Source organism: Schistocerca americana, chromosome 1 (assembly GCF_021461395.2).
Source record: "Schistocerca americana isolate TAMUIC-IGC-003095 chromosome 1, iqSchAmer2.1, whole genome shotgun sequence".
Classification (NCBI taxonomy): Eukaryota; Metazoa; Arthropoda; class Insecta; order Orthoptera; family Acrididae; genus Schistocerca; species Schistocerca americana.
In genome coordinates this window covers 302,098,424-302,117,681 of record NC_060119.1, presented here as the reverse complement: position 1 = coordinate 302,117,681, position 19,258 = coordinate 302,098,424, and the positions used below count along the sequence as shown (strand labels likewise).

Sequence of the window (19,258 nt, the reverse complement as noted above, 5' to 3'; positions counted from 1 at the left end):
ATAGACATGATATTCTGGAGGGTCACTATAAGTCATCAAATGCTCCAGTGTGGCATATAAATGGTTTGTAGAGTATTTGAGCTATAAGAATTAATGCAGAAGTGAGTTCTCAAAACAGACCTTAAACACTTATACATGTAATAAAACAGGTACAGTCTCAAATATAGCTGCAATCCTAGTCAACAGAAACACCCACAGAAAAATATAGTGCCATGGAGAAAGTTTTCCAGTCACTGACCATTATCTGATATACTGTGCTCTGGTACAAATGACCGAAACTAATGATGATAAAATATGACCTAGAAGAGTGTTTGACTTTCTAGTGATGTGGACTGTTGAGCTTTCAATGAAAATCTAGGTCATGTTTATCACTAATAAGTTGAAACAGAGAATGGCAATTTAAAGCAACTGCATATAAGGTAGAGTAATTCTTCTTTTGATATTAAGCTCTGAAAATGCAAAAGCAGTTGGAATAATGATCTGCAAAAACTGAGAAGCAAAATCAGACTAGAGATAAAATTCTCTCAGTTAGCAGTAGGTATGAAAGATTTTCAGACGTAACTATGGACTTGACATAAAACCAAAAATGAGCACAAAGAACTAATAGAACAAACAGACATTGTCCTACAAGTCTACACAATAAACACTTACTTCAAGAATAAGGGTATAGTAAAATATATACAAGACAGCATCAATTTCCACGCTGATGAAAGGATTATGGTGGGGTTTTATCATCAAATTTCAAATTTTATACACTTTTATCTAGTGCTTGATTTATGACAGTGTGCACGAGTACCTCATAATGATACCTCTGACAAGAAAAAATCAGAACTGCAGGTTTTGAGACGTAGTACAACAGAACTTCTGCTGCAATTGAAGCAATATAATACAAATGTTGTATTCACACTGCGCAGAAAAGCATTAAAATAATATTTTAAGAAGTCTAAATTTGAAAAACACCCTGAGGTTGGTCACAGTACCAGAACCTCTTCTCTCTCTCTCTCTCTCTCTCTCTCTCTCTCTCTCTAAATCAAGCACTACTCTTATCTATCAGTATAGTGTTAAATCAAAGAAGATCAGAATATATGGTAGATAAAAATGACAAAACTATATCATCTGGATCATTGTGCCATGAAGAGATAATAAAAACAACCATCCAGAATTCAAATAATCATCTGACTCTCTTCAGTATTTTTCATTAATAAACATCTCATTAGGATTAAGTGGTTTATACTATTACAAACAACATTTGTGCTAACAAAGCATTTATACATTTTTTGAGAATAATCCCTGCCTGTAATTACTGATGTTAAGAGAGTTTGTGTTTTCATTATTAATTTTACTTGTTTATTATTCTGCTGTATATATGATTACATGTTCAATATTTTTCTATAGTTTTTCAGAGCTAAATGAATAAATACTGTTTTCTCTGTGTTCTAGTTGCCATTCTTTGTTACTTCTGATCATAAAACCTGCAGTATTGTTATTGTGATAAGAGGATCTATATCAATGAGAGATGTGTTCACTGACCTTACAGCTGGAGCTGACTATCTTGAAATACCAGAACTGCCTGAAAATAGTATGGTAAGTTTGTATCCATAAATATACAAATTAAATGCTTTCTGTATATTTATCATTGTAATGCATGACACTTTTGTATTTCTGAAACAAAGTGATTTCAGTTGTAATTTTCTCTGTTGGCAGGGCCATCGAGGAATGATACTAGGTGCAAAAAATTTGAAGAAAGTGTTGCAAGATACTGGTGTAATAGACAAAGCCATTGAGTTGTACCCACACTACAGTCTCACCTTAACAGGTACCATTAACATGATATACAAAGAGAAGACAGTACTGTAAGGTTATTTTAATGAAATGCATACTGATAGTGGTTCAGATATATTTAATATTTAGTTTTGTGACATATGGCACTCAGACTCATTGTTACAGGCACATTAATCAACAGTTCATAATGTTATAGAAAACAAATTTAAATGCCTCAGTCACCTTAATGCCGTTTACAGGGTGACAATTATTGAACTGTATGAAATAAAATTCTCATAACGTCTAAATGGTTTGTGTTAGGACTTTCAAACAGCACGGTGGTCCATGGGGTATGATGGCAGTTAGTATTCGCATTATGGTTTGGTTTAGTGACAAAGCCCACTTTCATTTGTAGGGGTTTGTCAATAAGCAAAATTGGTGTATTTTGGGGACTGAGGATCCACATTTCACAATCGAGAAGTCTCTTCACCCTCAACAGGTGATTGTTTGGTGTGCAACGTCCAGACATGGAATAATCGGTGAGATGTTTGTTGATGGCACAGTGACTACTGAATGGTACATGAAGGTTTTGGAAGATAATTTTATCCCCATTATCCCAGATCCAACAAGATTTCAACAAGATGAGTTCTTGCAAGATGGAGCTTTACCCCATCAGAGCAGGAGAGTGTTTGATGTCCTGAAGTAGCTCTTTGGAGACTGCGTACTGATTTTGGGGTACCCAGAGGCCACTGGCATGAGTCTCAATCGATCACCATAATTTCCAGATCTGAACATATTCGACTCCTTTTTGTGGGGCTTTATTAAAGACAAGGTGTACAGCAATAACTCCAAAACCATTGCTGAGCTGAAAACAGGCATTCAGGATGTCATTGACAGCATCAATGTTCTGACACTTCAGCGAGTCGCACAGAATTTTGCTATTCATCTGAGCCACATCATCGTCAATGATGGCAGGTACATTGACATGGCATAACCCGAATTCGAATATCTGTAGTGATTTTTACATGTTAAATAATTAAATAGTTTGTACATAATTCAATGTATATACATATAGGTCCATTGATTGTGACTGGGCCAAATGTCTCACAAAATAAGCATCAAACGAAAAAACTACAAAGAATGAAACTCCTCTAGCTTGAAGGGGAAAACCAGATGGTGCTATGGTTGGCCTGCTAGATGGCACTGCCATAGGTCAAATGGATATCAACTGCATTTTTTTAAATAGGAACCCCCATTTTTTATTACATATGCATGCAGTACGTAAAGAAATATGAATGTTTTAGTTGGACCACTTTTTTCGCTTTCTGATAGATGGCACTGTAATAGTCACAAATGTATAAGTACGTGGTATCAAGTAACATTCTGCCAGTGTGGATGGTATTTGCTTCATGATACATTACCCGTGTTAAAATTGACCATTTACCAATTGCGGAAAAGGTCAATATCATGTTGATGTATGGCTATTGTGATCAAAATGCCCAACAGGCATGTGCTATGTATGCTGCTCAGTATCATGGATGACATCATACAAGTGTCTGGACTGTTCGCCAGATAGCTACGTTATTTAAGAAAACAGGAGGTGTTCAGCCACATGTGAAACGTCAACCACAACCTGCAACAAATGATGACGCCCAAGTAGGTGTTTTAGCTGCTGTCGTGGCTAATCCACACATCAGTAGCAGACAAACTATGCGAGAATTGGAAATCTCAAAAACATCGGTGTTGAGAATGCTACATCAGCATCGATTGCACCCATACCATATTTCTATGCACCAGGAATTGCATAGCAATGACTTTGAACATTGTGTACAGTTCTGCCACTGGGCACAAGAGAAATTATGGGATGATGACAGATTTTTTGCACGTGTTCTATTTAGCGACAAAGCATCATTCACCAACAGCGGTAATGTAAACCAGCCTAATATGGGAAAATCCACAATGGCTGCGACAAGTGGAACATCAGCGACCTAGGTGGGTTAATGTATGGTGCGGTATTATGGGAGGAAGGATAACTGGCCCCCATTTTATCGATGGCAATCTAAATGGTGCAATGTATGCTGATTTCCTATGTAATGTTCTACCGATGTTACTACAAGATGTTTCACTGCATGACAGAATGGCAATGTACTTCCAACATGATGGATGTCCAGCACATAGCTCACTTGCAGTTGAAGTGGTATTTAATAGCATATTTCATGACAGGTGGATTGGTCACTGAAACACCATACCGTAGCCCGCACGTTCACCGGATCTCATGTCCCTGGATTTCTTTGTGTGGGGAAAGTTGAAGGATATTTGCTATTGTGATCCACCGACAATGCCTGACAACATGCATCTGCACATTGTCAATGCATGTGCAAACATTACGGAAGACGAACTACTCGCTCTTGAGAGGAATGTCGTTACATGTATTGCCAAATGCATTGAGGTTGATGGACATTATTTTGAGCATTTATTGCATTAATGTGGTATTTACGGGTAATAACGCTGTAACAGCATGTGTTCTCACAAATGATAAGTACACAAAGGTACATGTATCACATTGGAACAATGAAAATAAAATGTTGAAACATACCTACGTTCTGTATTTTAATTTAAAAAACCTACCTGTTACCAATTGTTCATCTAAAATTGTGAGCCATATGTTTGTGACTATTGCAAAGCAAAAAAAGTGGTCCAACTAAAACATTCATATTTCTTTATGTACTACATGAATATGTAATAAAAAATTAGGGTTCCTATTTTAAAAAATGCAGTTTATATCCATTTGACCTATGGCACTGCCATCTAGAGGGCCAACTATAGCACCATCTGGTTTCCCCCTTCAAGCTAGATAAGTTTCGTTCTTTGTAGTTTTTTCGTTTGATGCTTATTTTGTGAGATATTTGGACCAGTCACAATCAATGAACCACCCTATATATATATATATATATATATATATATATATATATATATATATATATATATATATATATATATATATATATAGTGTTTGTTATTGTCTCTACCAACGTATCAACACTTTCATTTGGTAAGTTACAGCATCTTTTTATATATATATATATAGGGTGGTTCATTGATTGTGACTGGTCCAAATATCTCACAAAATAAGCATCAAACGAAAAAACTACAAAGAACGAAACTTATCTAGCTTGAAGGGGGAAACCAGATGGTGCTATAGTTGGCCCTCTAGATGGCAGTGCCATAGGTCAAATGGATATAAACTGCATTTTTTAAAATAGGAACCCTAATTTTTTATTACATATTCATGTAGTACATAAAGAAATATGAATGTTTTAGTTGGACCACTTTTTTTGTTTTGCAAAGATGCTGCAACTTACCAAATGAAAGTGTTGATACTTTCATTTGGTAAGTTACAGCATCTTTGTTTTATATATATATATATATATATATATATATATATATATATATATATAAAGATGCTGTAACTTACCAAATGAAAGTGTTGATACGTTGGTAGAGACAATAACAAACACAAACACACACACAAATTTCAAGCTTTCCCAACCCAAGGTTGCTTCATCAGGAAAGAGGGGAGGAGAGGGAAAGACGAAAGGATGTGGTTTTAAGGGAGAGGGTAAGGAGTCATTCCAATCCCGGGAGCGGAAAAACTTACCTTAGGGGGAAAAAAGGACAGGTATACACTTGCGCACACACACACACACACATCCATCTGCACATATACAGACACCTGTCTGTACATGTGCGGATGGACATGCATGCCTGCGTGTTCTCCCTTAAAACGCACATCCTTTCGTCTTTCCCTCTCTTTCCTTCTTTCCTGATGAAGCAACCTTGGGTTGCGAAAGCTTGAAATTTGTGTGTGTGTGTTTGTGTTTGTTATTGTCTCTATCAACGTACCAATGCTTTCATTTGGTAAGTTACAGCATCTTTGTTTTAGATATATTTTTCCCACGTGGAATGTTTCCCTCTATTACATATATATATTGTTGTGTCATCATCATCATCATCATCATTCATGCCCATTACGGTCAGAAGAAGGCAATGGCAAACCCCCTCTGCTATCTCCGCTATATGTAACGCATATATTATATAATTGTTGTGTGTGTTTGTGTGTGTATGAGTGTGTGTGAGAGAGAGAGTGTGTTTGTACTAGTGGTACTTTATCATTTATATGGTTAGGTTTCAGTTACTTCAACTTGTTTTACTAAAAAATCAATGTAGTTAGGGCATCAATAATCATGTCATTTAATTTTCTTCAAATTCATTGATTTTCTGCACATAACTGTTCCTTGCTAGACCATGTCATAGAAAAAAAAGTAATATATAGCATTTCTTGGTCAAGGCGATGTACAGTCAGACTAATACAGAGTACATTATCTGAAAGAAACCCAAGGAATTCTTGTGTTTAATTATTGCCAAAGCACAGGCAGTGTTAGATTTGGTGCAAAATTGAAGTATCTCTTTATTTTTTGAGATGCAGGCCTCTAAAAAATTGATGCTTCTCAGAGAGAATCAGATACTGACTAGGCTGGCAACCATAATTTACACTTATGGAATATTGAACTTTATTTCTGAAATTCAAAGGTCACTTGTCTAGAAATAATAAGCACAATGGAAAAAAGGACATTTTGAAAAAGGTTTCAAAGAATATTATGTCACCTCACAATGATGAAGGGAAAGGAAGAACTTAAGTGGTATCAATAATTATGTAGAAAATATATAAACCACCACAGAGGCATTATCTGAATCGGATGGAAATCGATGTGATGTACATGTACAGACAAACAAATGATTGCAATTTCAGAAAAAAATGGATGGTTTATTTAAAAGAATGAGCTTCACATATTGAGCAAGTCAATAAAACATGGATCCACCTCTGGCCCTTATACAAGCTGTATTCAGTTTGGCATTGATTGATGAAGTTGTTGGATATCCTCCTAAGGGATGTCTTGCCAAATTCTGTTGGACTTGTGCATTAGATCATCAAAATCCTGAGCTGATTGGAGGGCCTCACCCATAATGCTCCATAATGCTCCATATGTTCTCAATTTGGGAGAGATCTGGTGACCTTGCTGACCAAGGTACAGTTTGGCAAGCATGGTGACAAGCAGTAGTGAAGCACACTGTGTGTGGCATTATTTTGGTGAAATGAAGCCCAGGATGGCTTGCCACGAAAGGCAACAAAACAGGGCATAGAACACACTGTTGTGCTGTAAAGGTGCTATGGATCACAACTAAAGTGATCCCAGTATGAAAAAAATGGCACCCCAGACCATTACTGCTGGTTGTCAGGCTGTATGCTGGGTGACAGTCAGGTTGGTGCCCCACTGATGTTTGGGTCATCTCGTTGTTTGGAATAGAATCTCATTGACTGGAGTGGAATTGTCATCTGTAATGAGTCCCACTGGGAACTGAGCCCTGACAATCAGTCAGTCTCTGGAGATTCCCTGGGCACTGGTGGGATTCCAACCTGACTGTCACCTGGCATATGGCCTAACAATCAGGAGTGGTGGCCTAGAGCACCGTTTCCTAATAGCAGGACCAACCTGACTGTTGCCCACAATAGGGCCTGACATCAGGAATGATGGTCTGAGATGCCACTTCTTTTCATACCATGATCCCTTCGGTTGCCGTCTGTGCCCCTTACAGAACAGTAGTACGTTGACAATATTCTATGCATCCTCTGCTTTGTTGCCCTTCATGGCAACAGATCCTGGTCTTACATTTCAGCAAGATAATGCCCTCCTGCATATGGCAAGAGTTTCTACTGCTTTTCTTCATTCTTGCCAAACCCTACATCAGCCAGCTAGGTCGCTGGATCTCTCCAAAATTAAGAGTGTTTGGAGCATTGTGGGCAGGGCCCTCCAACCAGCTTGGGATTCTGATGATCTAACATGCTTATTGGACAGAATTTTGGGCAATATCCCTCAGGAGGACATTCAACAACTGTATCAGTCAACACCAACCCAAACAACTGTTTGCATAAGACCAGAGGTGGACCAATACGTTATTGATTTGCTCTATTTCTGAAGCTGCTTCTCTTGAATATCCAATTTTTCTGAAATTGTAATCATCTGTTTGTCTCTACATGTACATCACATCTATCAATATTATTCAAGTGAGTGCAAATAATTGCAAGATGCACAAATTATGGGTGTGACGAGAATTAAATGGCACAGGAATAAGAAAGATAAGAAAAACAGGAAGTGAATAACTTTGACAGATTGTCTCAAAAGCGCTATGTCTTTGGTTCTTTTCTTGTTTACCTACTTATCATAAACTTTTCATGCTCTAAAGTAACTGGTTGTTATTTCAGGACATAGTTTGGGTGCTGGAGTAGCTGTTCTCCTAGGTCTGATGTTGCGTTCAAAATATCCTAACCTCAAGGTTTACGCCATTTCCCCTCCAGGTAATTATATGTTATACAGCTCATTGTTGAACTGAAATCTTATTTACATTATGTTGAATTATTATCATAGGTTCTGTATTCATCCTAATAGAAAAAGTAAATAATTTGCTAGCAGAGCACAGTGGTGTTCAAACCAACCATCAGATTGATGACATCTTTACTGTACCTTACAATGATTGTTTCTCTTCACTACCATTAATTCATTCATCCGCCTTGTGTTTCCCCAGTTCCACTGTGAGAAATAGCCTTAAGGATTGTAAAATAAGTTAAAAAATACAAGGAGCTCAGAAGATGTGGGGTAAAGAGGACCTGAGATTGCAACAAAAAAATGGGTAAACCGAATACATATATTTTTTCCTGAGACTGCTGTTTACTGTGCTCACAGAACATGCTAAATGTCACATTTGAAAGCCCACTATATTGCTTACATGTTATTCATCAGAAAATGACCACATATTTACAATTACATTTAATATCAGTTGCTTTCAGTTTGCTGTCAGTAAATAATTGTCCAATTTTCTCTTTTCCTAGTTTTCATTCACTTATTTTCTGATGACAGTTCTCATTTTCTGGAGAGTTAAAACATATGTATAGTCAAATATAACAGAGTAATTCATTTCATTGTCTCTTTGTGCATAATAATGGGTTCCTCGATCGCCTCATCATCTCTATTCCTCCAGCAAACACATCATGTGGCCACTCAAATCCCAGTTCATAGGCAAAACTATTTCACTATTTGTGGATGTTACCATCGTCTACATCTCTACAACCATTAATTTGTTTCACAAGATTGGTCAGAAGTGTAGCAGTGTCACATTTCTCACAACTATAATCTTCAAAACCGCTTTTAAGCAGAGGTAGTTGCATTGTCTTCCAGTGGTAAGACAGGAGTCACATGCATAATAGCTTATTCAAAATAAAAATAATCACTCTAATCATAACAGAATACTTTGAGCTTGGGTATTTCCTTTCTTCAAAATTTGCCCAGCTATACTCAGATAATCTTCACCTAGAAAATTGTGAGCTTGCTGTAGATTAGGATATAGGATAAGATATTATAAAATGTCACTATAAGTCCCATTAACAGTCATAAATATATCCTGCCTACGTTATTTGTAGAAGATATTTAAGTGTGGTCTATATCTAAGACATTGGTTGCAAATAGACATTTTAAGTACCATAACTTAACAGTTGCTGTTTAAGAAAAAGCTGCTAATTTTCCAATTAGACCAATACACTGCTGTCTGTGTACTACAGCATTATTTGCACATGTGATTATATACTGACAGTTATTGAAGAAAAATAGTTTCTGTGTCTTGTGAAGCCAGAGGCTTATTTCCTTTATATTTTTCCCTTTAGAGAACTATCAAGGATCATTAAGTATTACTGATTTAAATAATAAATACCAGTACATTTAAGAGTGCACTCTTTAATATAGTATTAAAAACTCCTTTACTCTGGTATCAAGAGCTGTACATTGGCACAATAATAGTCACTTCTATTTTTTTTCTTATGGAGAAGACATGATGATTGGGCATCAGTTTCCATTGGAGAAGAAATGGTTGGAATGACGGTTCTACATTATATAACTCTGAATAAATAATGCGCTCCACTAGACCCCTCTTGACAAAAAAGGATCATGCCTGCCAAACATTACTAAGGAACTGTGTGACATGACAGATTAATGTCCAACTGTTTTTTGACGTTTGTGTCTTTGCTTTGTTACAAGCTGCATCAAAATTGATCAGTCCATTGATAGTTGATGAGCAGTTTTGTACAGACATGTTCATGCACTCCTCCAAAAAGTAAAAACATTAGGGTTGTGTGCAAACTTATTTTAAACAACATAGCTACATGTTTTGCACAATGAAAGAAACAAATCCAATGTGTCACCTCAAATTATTCCTGAATTTGTACACAGCTTATTGTTAATGCCCAAACAGAAAACAATGATTTTAGTTACATCTGAAAATGGAGGAGCAACCATTCAAAAAGGAACATAAATTGTTGTAGGAAAGAAAATATATGTTTAGGAATTCATCAGAGAGTCCTCAGTGACACACGTCTCCATCAAAACTCATGTTGATTTTAATACAGCATGATGTTTCTCTTAGAAAGAAGATCTCAAGGACTGCAAAGATAAATTTGAGTGAAGTGAATGAAAAACTAAAAAAGTTAAAATCTTTTGAAGATCATAGAAGTATGAGGAACTGAAATTGCCCAGCATAGAGGGAACTGATCTCAGGTCTATTAATGTCATAAAATACTGAGAGAAAAAGGTCCGCATGAACGGCCATCAACAAACTGTGGCCAAGAAACAAGTGGACCACCCTGTTGCTGAACATGCTGCCAAACAAGATATCCCTCATCTTAATGACTGCTTCACAGCCTGTGCCATGTGGATCCTTCCCACCAACACCAGCTTTTCTGAACTGCGCAGGTGGGAACTTCCCCTGCAATACATCCTATGTTCCCGTAACCCTCCTGACCTCAACCTTCATTAGTCACTGTCCTCACCCATCCAGCCCCCTCCCTGTTCCCATTGCAGCACTACACAGCCGTCATTTTACTGCCTCACCCAGTCTTTTAATTTCTTTTATTTCTGTGCTCTCCACTACTTACCCCCTCCCCCCTCTGAACCTTCTCTCCTGCCCTCCGTCGAAACTGCAACACTTGACTGTCTGCCATTCCCACCATACTATCCCTCCCCCTCCCCCTCCCCACCCCAGCCTCCTCCTTACCCCCACCCAGTCACCACTCCCATCATGCACTGGTGCTGCTGTTTGCAGTGTGGTCTCAGCTCTCTGAGACTGCTGATGTGTGTGCAAGTTGCGTTTATGTGAATGTGTGTGTGTGCGTGTGTGTATGTGTGTCTACTGCTGACAAAGGCCTTAATGGCCAAAAGCTTTAATTGTGTGAATCTTTTTGTTGTGCCTATTGCTACTCAGCATCTCCACTACATGGTGAGTAGCTACTTACCTTCTCTGGTATTGATAAATTTGTCTTTTATTACAGCAACAGAGTCTGTGATACTATTGGCTATTTTGTTACATTATGCTGCACATTTCATTCATCAAAACTGAATTCCCATTAGCTTGATGTTATCTTAATACATAATTCATAGAAAAGTCACACAATAGTCATGAAACACAAGCTAAAGTCACTATTGCGCAACTAAATTCTGGTGAGATGTTTAATTTCATTATGGAGACAGTGAGATGTTATTTGTTAGTTTTTTTCAAATGGTTTACGTATAGCTAAGGAATAAAACTCATATTGCATTTACTGCTTTAATACATGTTTCAAAACTGGCTGCATGCTTTGTCTTGGACAGCATATCTAACATATCATGTTAATTACTTTGAAATCTCCAGCCCCACATGGCACTTTGGTTCATTTTATTGTTTGTTGTATTTCACGTTTGGGTTTTAAACTGTTATTGTTACAAAATGATGTAGGATTGCTATTACCAAGAGTTGTTTTTTAATCAGTTATTTGTTTTTACAGCTGGTGTTTTGAGTAGGGAAGCAGCAAAAGTGACAGAAGAATTTACATTTTCAATTGGTGTGGGAGATGATTTTGTTATGAGACTGGGCGTGGACAGCATGGAAAACATTCGAACAAATGCTCTCCATGTGTTAAAATTTTGTAAACTGCCCAAGGTAAGTGGCTAAACATTATCTGATCTACTCTGTTTGTGTCATAGTTGATAATGACAATAATAATGAAAACTGCAATGGCGGTAGTGGTAATAATAATTATGGTAAAGATAAACACAGTGATGATGGTGATGGTGGTGGTGATGATGATGATGATGATGATGATGATGATGATGATGATTGCAATAAACTCAACAACACAACTGAGGCCAACAAACCCATTTTCTGGTTCCCTGAGTCCAGACTATGTGAACAAGATGAAATTAAGTGCCACACTCCCCTCCTCGAAAGCAACGAAGCACCTGCAGAAGAATCAATAAATGTAGAGCTGCATAAACAAGGTCCTCAGGAATCAGCTGAAATGTTCCAAAAGCAAATTAAAAAAAAAAATTGGATTGAAGAAACCGTACCCAAAGACTGGAAAATAGCTCTAATCCATCCACTGCAGAAGAAAAACGTCAGCTACAGAGAAATATTCCTCCTACTGGTAACCAACAGAATTCTCTTGTCTGTCATCCAGGAGTGCTTAGAAAGCCAGGTCAAGCACCAAAAATTGGAAAGGTTGATCAACAGGAGAACAAATCCATAACTTCAAAAGCAACACCAGATACTGTACTTTATAGGTCTAAACAGTACATATCAGCCTTTTTGGCCTTCAAGGAAGTCTATTATTCAATAGGCTGTGAAGCCCTGTTCAATATCTGTAAGGAATTTGGGCTGACCTTACTACCATTAAGTAGAACCACTTGACAGTTACTAACTCCAAGATAAACTTCCTAAGTTGCCTCTCAGAGTTCTTTGTAATCAAAACAGGAGTCAGATAAGGCAGTGGACTGTTTCTGATGCTTTTCAACTGTGTTCTTGAAAAAGAAAAAAAGTCATCAGGACTGGTGAAGAAGACTGATGGAAACTGACTGTAGTCCAGTAAGAATGGGAACTAAATGCAAAAAAATCATGGTAGACTGACTAGCTTTTACCAGTGATATACCAATTCTGTCAAATGACATAGAAAATGCTAGCATTCAGATCTAACTGTTAAAGGAAACTGCCAAACATACTGGCCTGCAGATATCATTAGAAAAACAGAAAGAATTAACAACATCAAATAACCCCACTCCCCAGGGTAGAAAAATTTAAGTACCTGGATGAGATTATTATGAAAAACAGACTAGACATGGAAAACCTTAATGAGTAAATATGTAAATTTCAACAAGCCTACCAGATGTTGAGCATGACCCACAATGGAAAATGCTTTTCACAAAACACTTAAGATACAACACTGTGAAACAGTTCTGAAGCCAGTAATTGTGTATGCAGCTGAAAGCCTACCCCTAAGTGCAAATAAAAAGCTTCTTGAAGAACTGGAGAAAAAAGTGTGCAGAATCATTATAGCAATCATGGAATCCAACCACAAGAATGGCATCCACCAAGAAAGATCCAGCAAGGAAGTCTTTGCCAAAACAGAGAAAATTACAGAGACAATTCAAAAATCACATGCACTGTTTTACTATCATTTTCAACAAATGGATGGGAACAGGTTTACCAAGGAGATCTTCCACTTTTTTGATTCAGACCCCAAAACCATAATGCCCTGGTTTAGAAATATTAAACAAGACCCACAACTCCCACAAAATCAGACCCAAAGATGACTGTGACAGGGCTGTTTTCTGCAAAAAGACAGTGACGAATGGGCTGCATCAAGCCAAGCAACCATGCATGGAGGAATGTAAGCATGTCCACTCACAATGAATGAAGGAAGTGTGGCTGTCAAAGAAAGCAAAATTCACTGACAACTATAACAAGACTTAACATGATTATAGATGGCTTCACTGTAATAATAATAATAATAATAAATTATTTGAATGTATTTCATTAATCTTCACACAGTATTAATAATTCAGATGTAGTAGCATTTTCATCACCTATTTGAAGTCCATGTTGAAGCATTTTCATCATCTTGGTGAAAAATATATTGAACTCAAAAAATAAAAATAAATCTTACAAAGAATAGTTCCCCTATTCAAATCTCCACTGGTTGTCACCCTCACCTAGCCTCCTGCTTCCACTCTGCTTGCCCTTTCTTCTCTTGTCATTTCACAATCTGCTCCACCCCTATTGAAACATTTGACTTCCCTGATTTTCTCTATCTCTCTCTGCCCCCCCCCCCCCCCCCCCCCCTCTCTCATTCCCAATACTCTGTTACTGTGGATTGCTACCACAATTAATCCTGATTTTTCTAATGTCTCTGAGCACAACCTTACTCCACATTTCCTACCTCCCAGTGCTTTGCTACTCTCTCCTTGTCTTCCACCTTCTCACTTTCATATCCTATTCCATATCATACTTTTTATTTTATTTCTTAATGTAGTTTTACTCATATAAAACCCTTTGGAGGAGTGATACTGTTACTAGATTCTACTGAATTTTACAGCTATTTTTGTAGTACATATTGTTTACTTATCATGTGGATGTTACTGTTGTTACTGCTTAGAGGTAGAATCAGTGCTATTCTTTATATATGTTTCCACAAACATTTAATGCTAAATTTAAGTTTGACTAGTTTCTTTTGATTAATCATGCCATTTCAGTCACAGTTATTACTGTAAGCACCCTTTTGATCATTTCATTCAACTCTTACCTTATCTTGCAGATGCAGGTAGTAGTTAGAGCTATCTAAATATTTCAATAACACCAATATGGAAAGAATATATTGTTGCTCACCACATTGAGTTGCAGACAGGCACAATGAAAAAGACTGCTAAAATATTAAAACCTTTAGACAAAGTCCTGCAACTGCAGTGGAACACATGCGCGCACAAACAAACATGTGCGCGCACACACACACACACACACACACACACACACACACACACACACACACACACAAACACTTGGCCACTGTTGCAGGGCACTGGACCTTATTGCAATTGCAATTACAGAGCAGAAGTCTGCTGGGAAGGGTGGTATGGGTAAGGAGGAGGCATTAAGAGGGAATGGGGAGGGATAGTAGGGTAAGGGTGGAGGAAAATATTAGTGCAGTTTGTCAGAGCATGTAGAAATTTGCTGGGGACTGAATATCACTGTTGGATGCAGCACTGAGAGGCTCTGCTGGGATATGGGAAGTTATGAGGGGAAGGGAGGGGGAGAGGAGTACAGAATGGAAAAGGGCTTTTGGGTGCATTGGTGGGATAAAAGATGTGTGTAGAATTGGAGTTGGAGTGGGAAGGGGATAGGTATGGGAGGTAGAGATACCAGATATTTAGGCCAGGGGGTTTGGGAATGGAGAATATGTTGCAGGGAGAATTCCCATCTGCACAATTTAGGAAAACTGATGTTGGTAGGAAGAATACAGATGGACAACACAGGCTGTGAATCAGACATTTAAGTGAAGCACATCGTGTTGGGCAGCATGTTAAGCAATTGGGTGGTCTATTTGTCTTTTGGACACAGCTTGATGGTGACCATTCATGCAGACAGACAGCTCGTTAGCGATAATGCCCATATAGAAAGCAGCACAATAGTTGCTGCTTAGCTGGTAGACCACAAGGCTGCTTTCACAGTTGGCCCTACCTTTGATGAAATAGGGGATGCCAGTGACAGGACTGGAGAGGGTGGTTGTGGGAGGATGTATGGAACAGGTCTTGTTTCTAGATCAGTGGTAGTCAGCCTGGTACATATCACCCAATAGTGGGCACTGCAGCTTTCCTGGTGAGCAGCTAGAAAACTCTAGTACTAACAAAGATACAAAACTGTGTGATACATAACAAAAAATTGACTATCCCTGATCTAGCTCTATTGCAGGAATAGGAGCCATGTGGCAAGGGGTTAGGAGCAGGAATGGAGTAAGAACAAACAATGATATTACATATGTGTGGTGAGTGACAGAATACCAAAGTGGAGGATAGTGGGGAGGATATTCATTGCAGGATATGATGAAAGGTAGTCAAAACTCAGACAGAGAATGTGATTCATTCATCCTGTCCTGGGTGGTACTGAGTCATGAGGGGCATGCTCCCTTGTGGCCTGGCAGTGGTATTTGGGAAGTGATAGGTGACAGTAGAGACAAGACATGAGAGAGGCCTGTTTCTGGACAAGGTGAGGAGGGTAATTTTAGTCTGTGAATGCCTCCATGAGATCCTTGAGATATCTGGTGAGGGACTGCAACTGATGGCTTTGGATTGAGCCTGATTGGTACATTTGGTGGAAAACACATTTCTACTATAGGGATCAGGAGAATGAGACAAGGTTTTCAACAAGGCAGCTGGATTTAATTTGGGAGTGGGTCAAGAGGCAAGGCCATTGGAAAGGGTTGATACTCCTGTGGGACTGAGTCTTTTGGAGGACAGATTCATGACTGTTTGTGGGTCTGTTTAGGTTTTGATCTGCAACATGATTATAATCCTGTTCTGCTAAGGCCTAAATCCCACAGATGTATCAGTCCTTTTCAAAGGCCTTACCTTTCAACCCACTCCTAAATTCAGTCATGGCTGGACTTGTTAAAGATCCCTCCTTCTCCCAATCCCTACAGTGAAAACACTTTTTTGTTACCAACTCTAAAAATCAGGTTGTTCCTTTACAATCTGTTGTCCTGCTCATTACTATCAATGCCACCTCCCTGTACATTAAAATCCCCATTCCTATTGGTTGTGCCACTATTGAGCTTTACCTTTCCCAAAGTCTGACAGACTCAAAACCTACTGCCTCCTTCCTGGTCACCATAAACAAATGTATCCTCATCCGCTATTACTTCTCCTTTGAAGGCATCACCTACAAATGAATCAAAGATGCAGCAGTGGATACCCACATGGCACTGCCCTTTGTCAATCTATTCATGGGTCATCTAGAGGTATCCTTCCATATCACCCAGAACCTCAGATCCGTTACCTGGTTCAGATTCACTGAAGGCATCTTCTTGACCTGGACAGATGGTGAGGACACCCTATCCAGATTTTTCCAGAGCCTCAACACTTTCTCCTTCGAAGAACAAGTTGATATGCTTCTCATTTATGGAGAATGCCAACGAAATTCAGTGAGAGCTAGAGACTTATATGCTGAAAGATATCCTCAACGTACTCACCCTACACATCGTACATTTAAATATGTGTATGATAAATTGAGAACAACTGGATCTTTAACGTATCGGAAACATATCCAGCAAAGGAAAGTTACTAATGAGGAAATGGAAATTGGTTATCTTGCCACCGTGGTTCGAAATCCTTGTGTTAGTTCGCGTCAAGTTGTAAGGGAATCTGGCATGAGCCAGAGTAGTGTTTTCATGTTCTCCATCACTATAATATCATCCTTATCATATCAGTCTCCACCAAGAATTAACTGGTACGGTTTATATGCATCACATTGAATTCTGCCGATGGCCTCAACTTCAGATTCAGAGGGATGACACATTTATTAATTTGATTTTATTTACTGATGATGCTACATTCACGAACCATGGAAATGTTAATTTGCATAACGTGCATTATTGGGCAATTGAAAATCCATGTTGGCTGCGGCAAGTAGCACACAAAAAACTGTGGTCAGTGAATGTATGGTGTAAGATTCTGGAGGACAGAATTTAGGCCCCTATTTCATCAAAGGAAATCTTAATGATAGGAAGTACACCACATTCATGCAAGAAATATTAAGTCTGTTATTGGAAGAAATACCTTTAGGAACAAGGAACAGAATGTGGTATCAACATGATGGGTGTCTGGCACATTTTTCGCTAATGGCTAGAAATGAGTTGCGGAGACAATTCCCAAATCATTGGATTGGATGCAGAGGAGATGTGTTGTGGCTGGCTCTTTCACCAGACATGACACCTCTGGATTTTTTCATGTGGGGATTCGTAAAAGACCTTGTGTATAAAGACATTCCAACTACACCTGAAGATATGCAAGAGAGAATTGTCAGAGCATGTGCTTCGATAAATGCCAGTGTGATAAGGAATACCACTCCATCCATGATAAGAAGATTGCAGCACTGCATTGATACCAATGGTGCTCACTTCAAACACCTTCTGTAAAAAGATGTTCATGTCACCTTTGTGACCTTCATTGACCTTCAAAGAACTTACTGTTACACATTATTGGATTTGTCTCGATAGCCAGTATCAGAAAATAAGTGCCAAACTATAGCATCCCAGTAAAAAAGAACAAAGTTGACCTTCATATCTCTGAAGCAACCCCACCTAGCAACAAAAAACCAGCATCATATTATGGCCCCCGTTGTCCCACACAATATTTATCCCACAAACTTTTCAGCTGTTATCATACTTTTGGAGTTATTCTTGGTGGCAATAGTTATTGACTCACCCTGTATAGCAAGGATCTCATGAAGGCCTTCACAGACCAAAATTGTCCTCCCAACCTTGTCCAGAAACAGGTCTCTCATGCCTTGTCTTTCCATTCAACTGCCACTTTCCCACATACCCACTGTCTGACCACAAGGGAGCACTGCTCTCATTTCTCAGTACCATTCAGGACTGGAGCAGCTGAATCACATTCACCACCAGCTTTTTGTCTACATGTTATCAAGCCTTTAAATGAATATCTTCTGCACTATCCTCCTCGCCTAATCTATAGTTGTATTCCACCACCCACCAAACCTATGCAGTATCTTTGTTTGCCTCTACTCCCCTCCTGATCCCAACCCCCTGCATTGCGGCTAATATCTCTGCCGTAGACCTAGACACAGGACCTGTTTCATACATCCTCCTGCCACCACCTACTCCAGTCCTATCACAGGCATCTCTTCCCCCTACCCTTAGAGAAAGTAGCCATGTGATCTACCACCGAAGTTGCAACCACTGTGCCACTTTCTAAGTTGGCATGACAGCTAACAGGCTGCTTGTCCACATGAATGGTCACCCTCCAACCATGTCCAGGAGACAACTGGACCATCCAATTGCCAAAAATTCTGCCCAATATAATGTATGTCACTGTAAAAACTGCTTCAAAGCCTGTGTCATCTGGATTTTTCCTACAAAAACCAGCTTTTCTAAATTGCACAGGTCAGAACTTCACTCCCATAACCCTCCTGGCCTAAACCTTTGGCAGCCCCTGTCTCCCATACATACACCTTACTCTGCTCCCACTCCAACATTACACATCCCCTCTATCTCATCAACCCATCTACAAATCATTTTCCCTTTCCTGTTTCTCTCGTCTTCCCTTCCCCCTCACGATTCCTCATGAAACCTCTCCCCCACCTTCCCCCAGCACAGCCTCCTGACATGGTACCCAACAGTCATATCCTGTCCCCTCCAAACCCCTACATGCTCAAACAGGCAGCACTAAGATCTCTCTAGCATCTTCCCCCAGCTCAACCCTGCTATACCTTCCCTTCCCCATGTCATGTCTCATCCTTACCCCCATCCCAGCAGATGACTGCTCTGTCAGAGGCATTTGCAGTGGGCTCCTGCGGC

The 19,258-nt window shown here is 38.9% G+C and overlaps 1 protein-coding gene across 2 annotated transcripts in view; it reads left to right on the top strand.

The window, feature by feature from the left end:
• LOC124595643 (diacylglycerol lipase-beta-like) overlaps positions 1-19,258 on the top strand; it is an 855,670-nt gene that overhangs the window by 801,921 nt on the left and 34,491 nt on the right. For both annotated transcript variants that reach the window (XM_047134491.1, XM_047134481.1), the window contains exons 11-14: positions 1,441-1,584; positions 1,705-1,816; positions 8,084-8,176; positions 11,684-11,838. In XM_047134491.1, the coding sequence (XP_046990447.1) occupies positions 1,441-1,584; positions 1,705-1,816; positions 8,084-8,176; positions 11,684-11,838 (504 nt within the window). The remainder of the gene's footprint in view (positions 1-1,440; positions 1,585-1,704; positions 1,817-8,083; positions 8,177-11,683; positions 11,839-19,258) is intronic.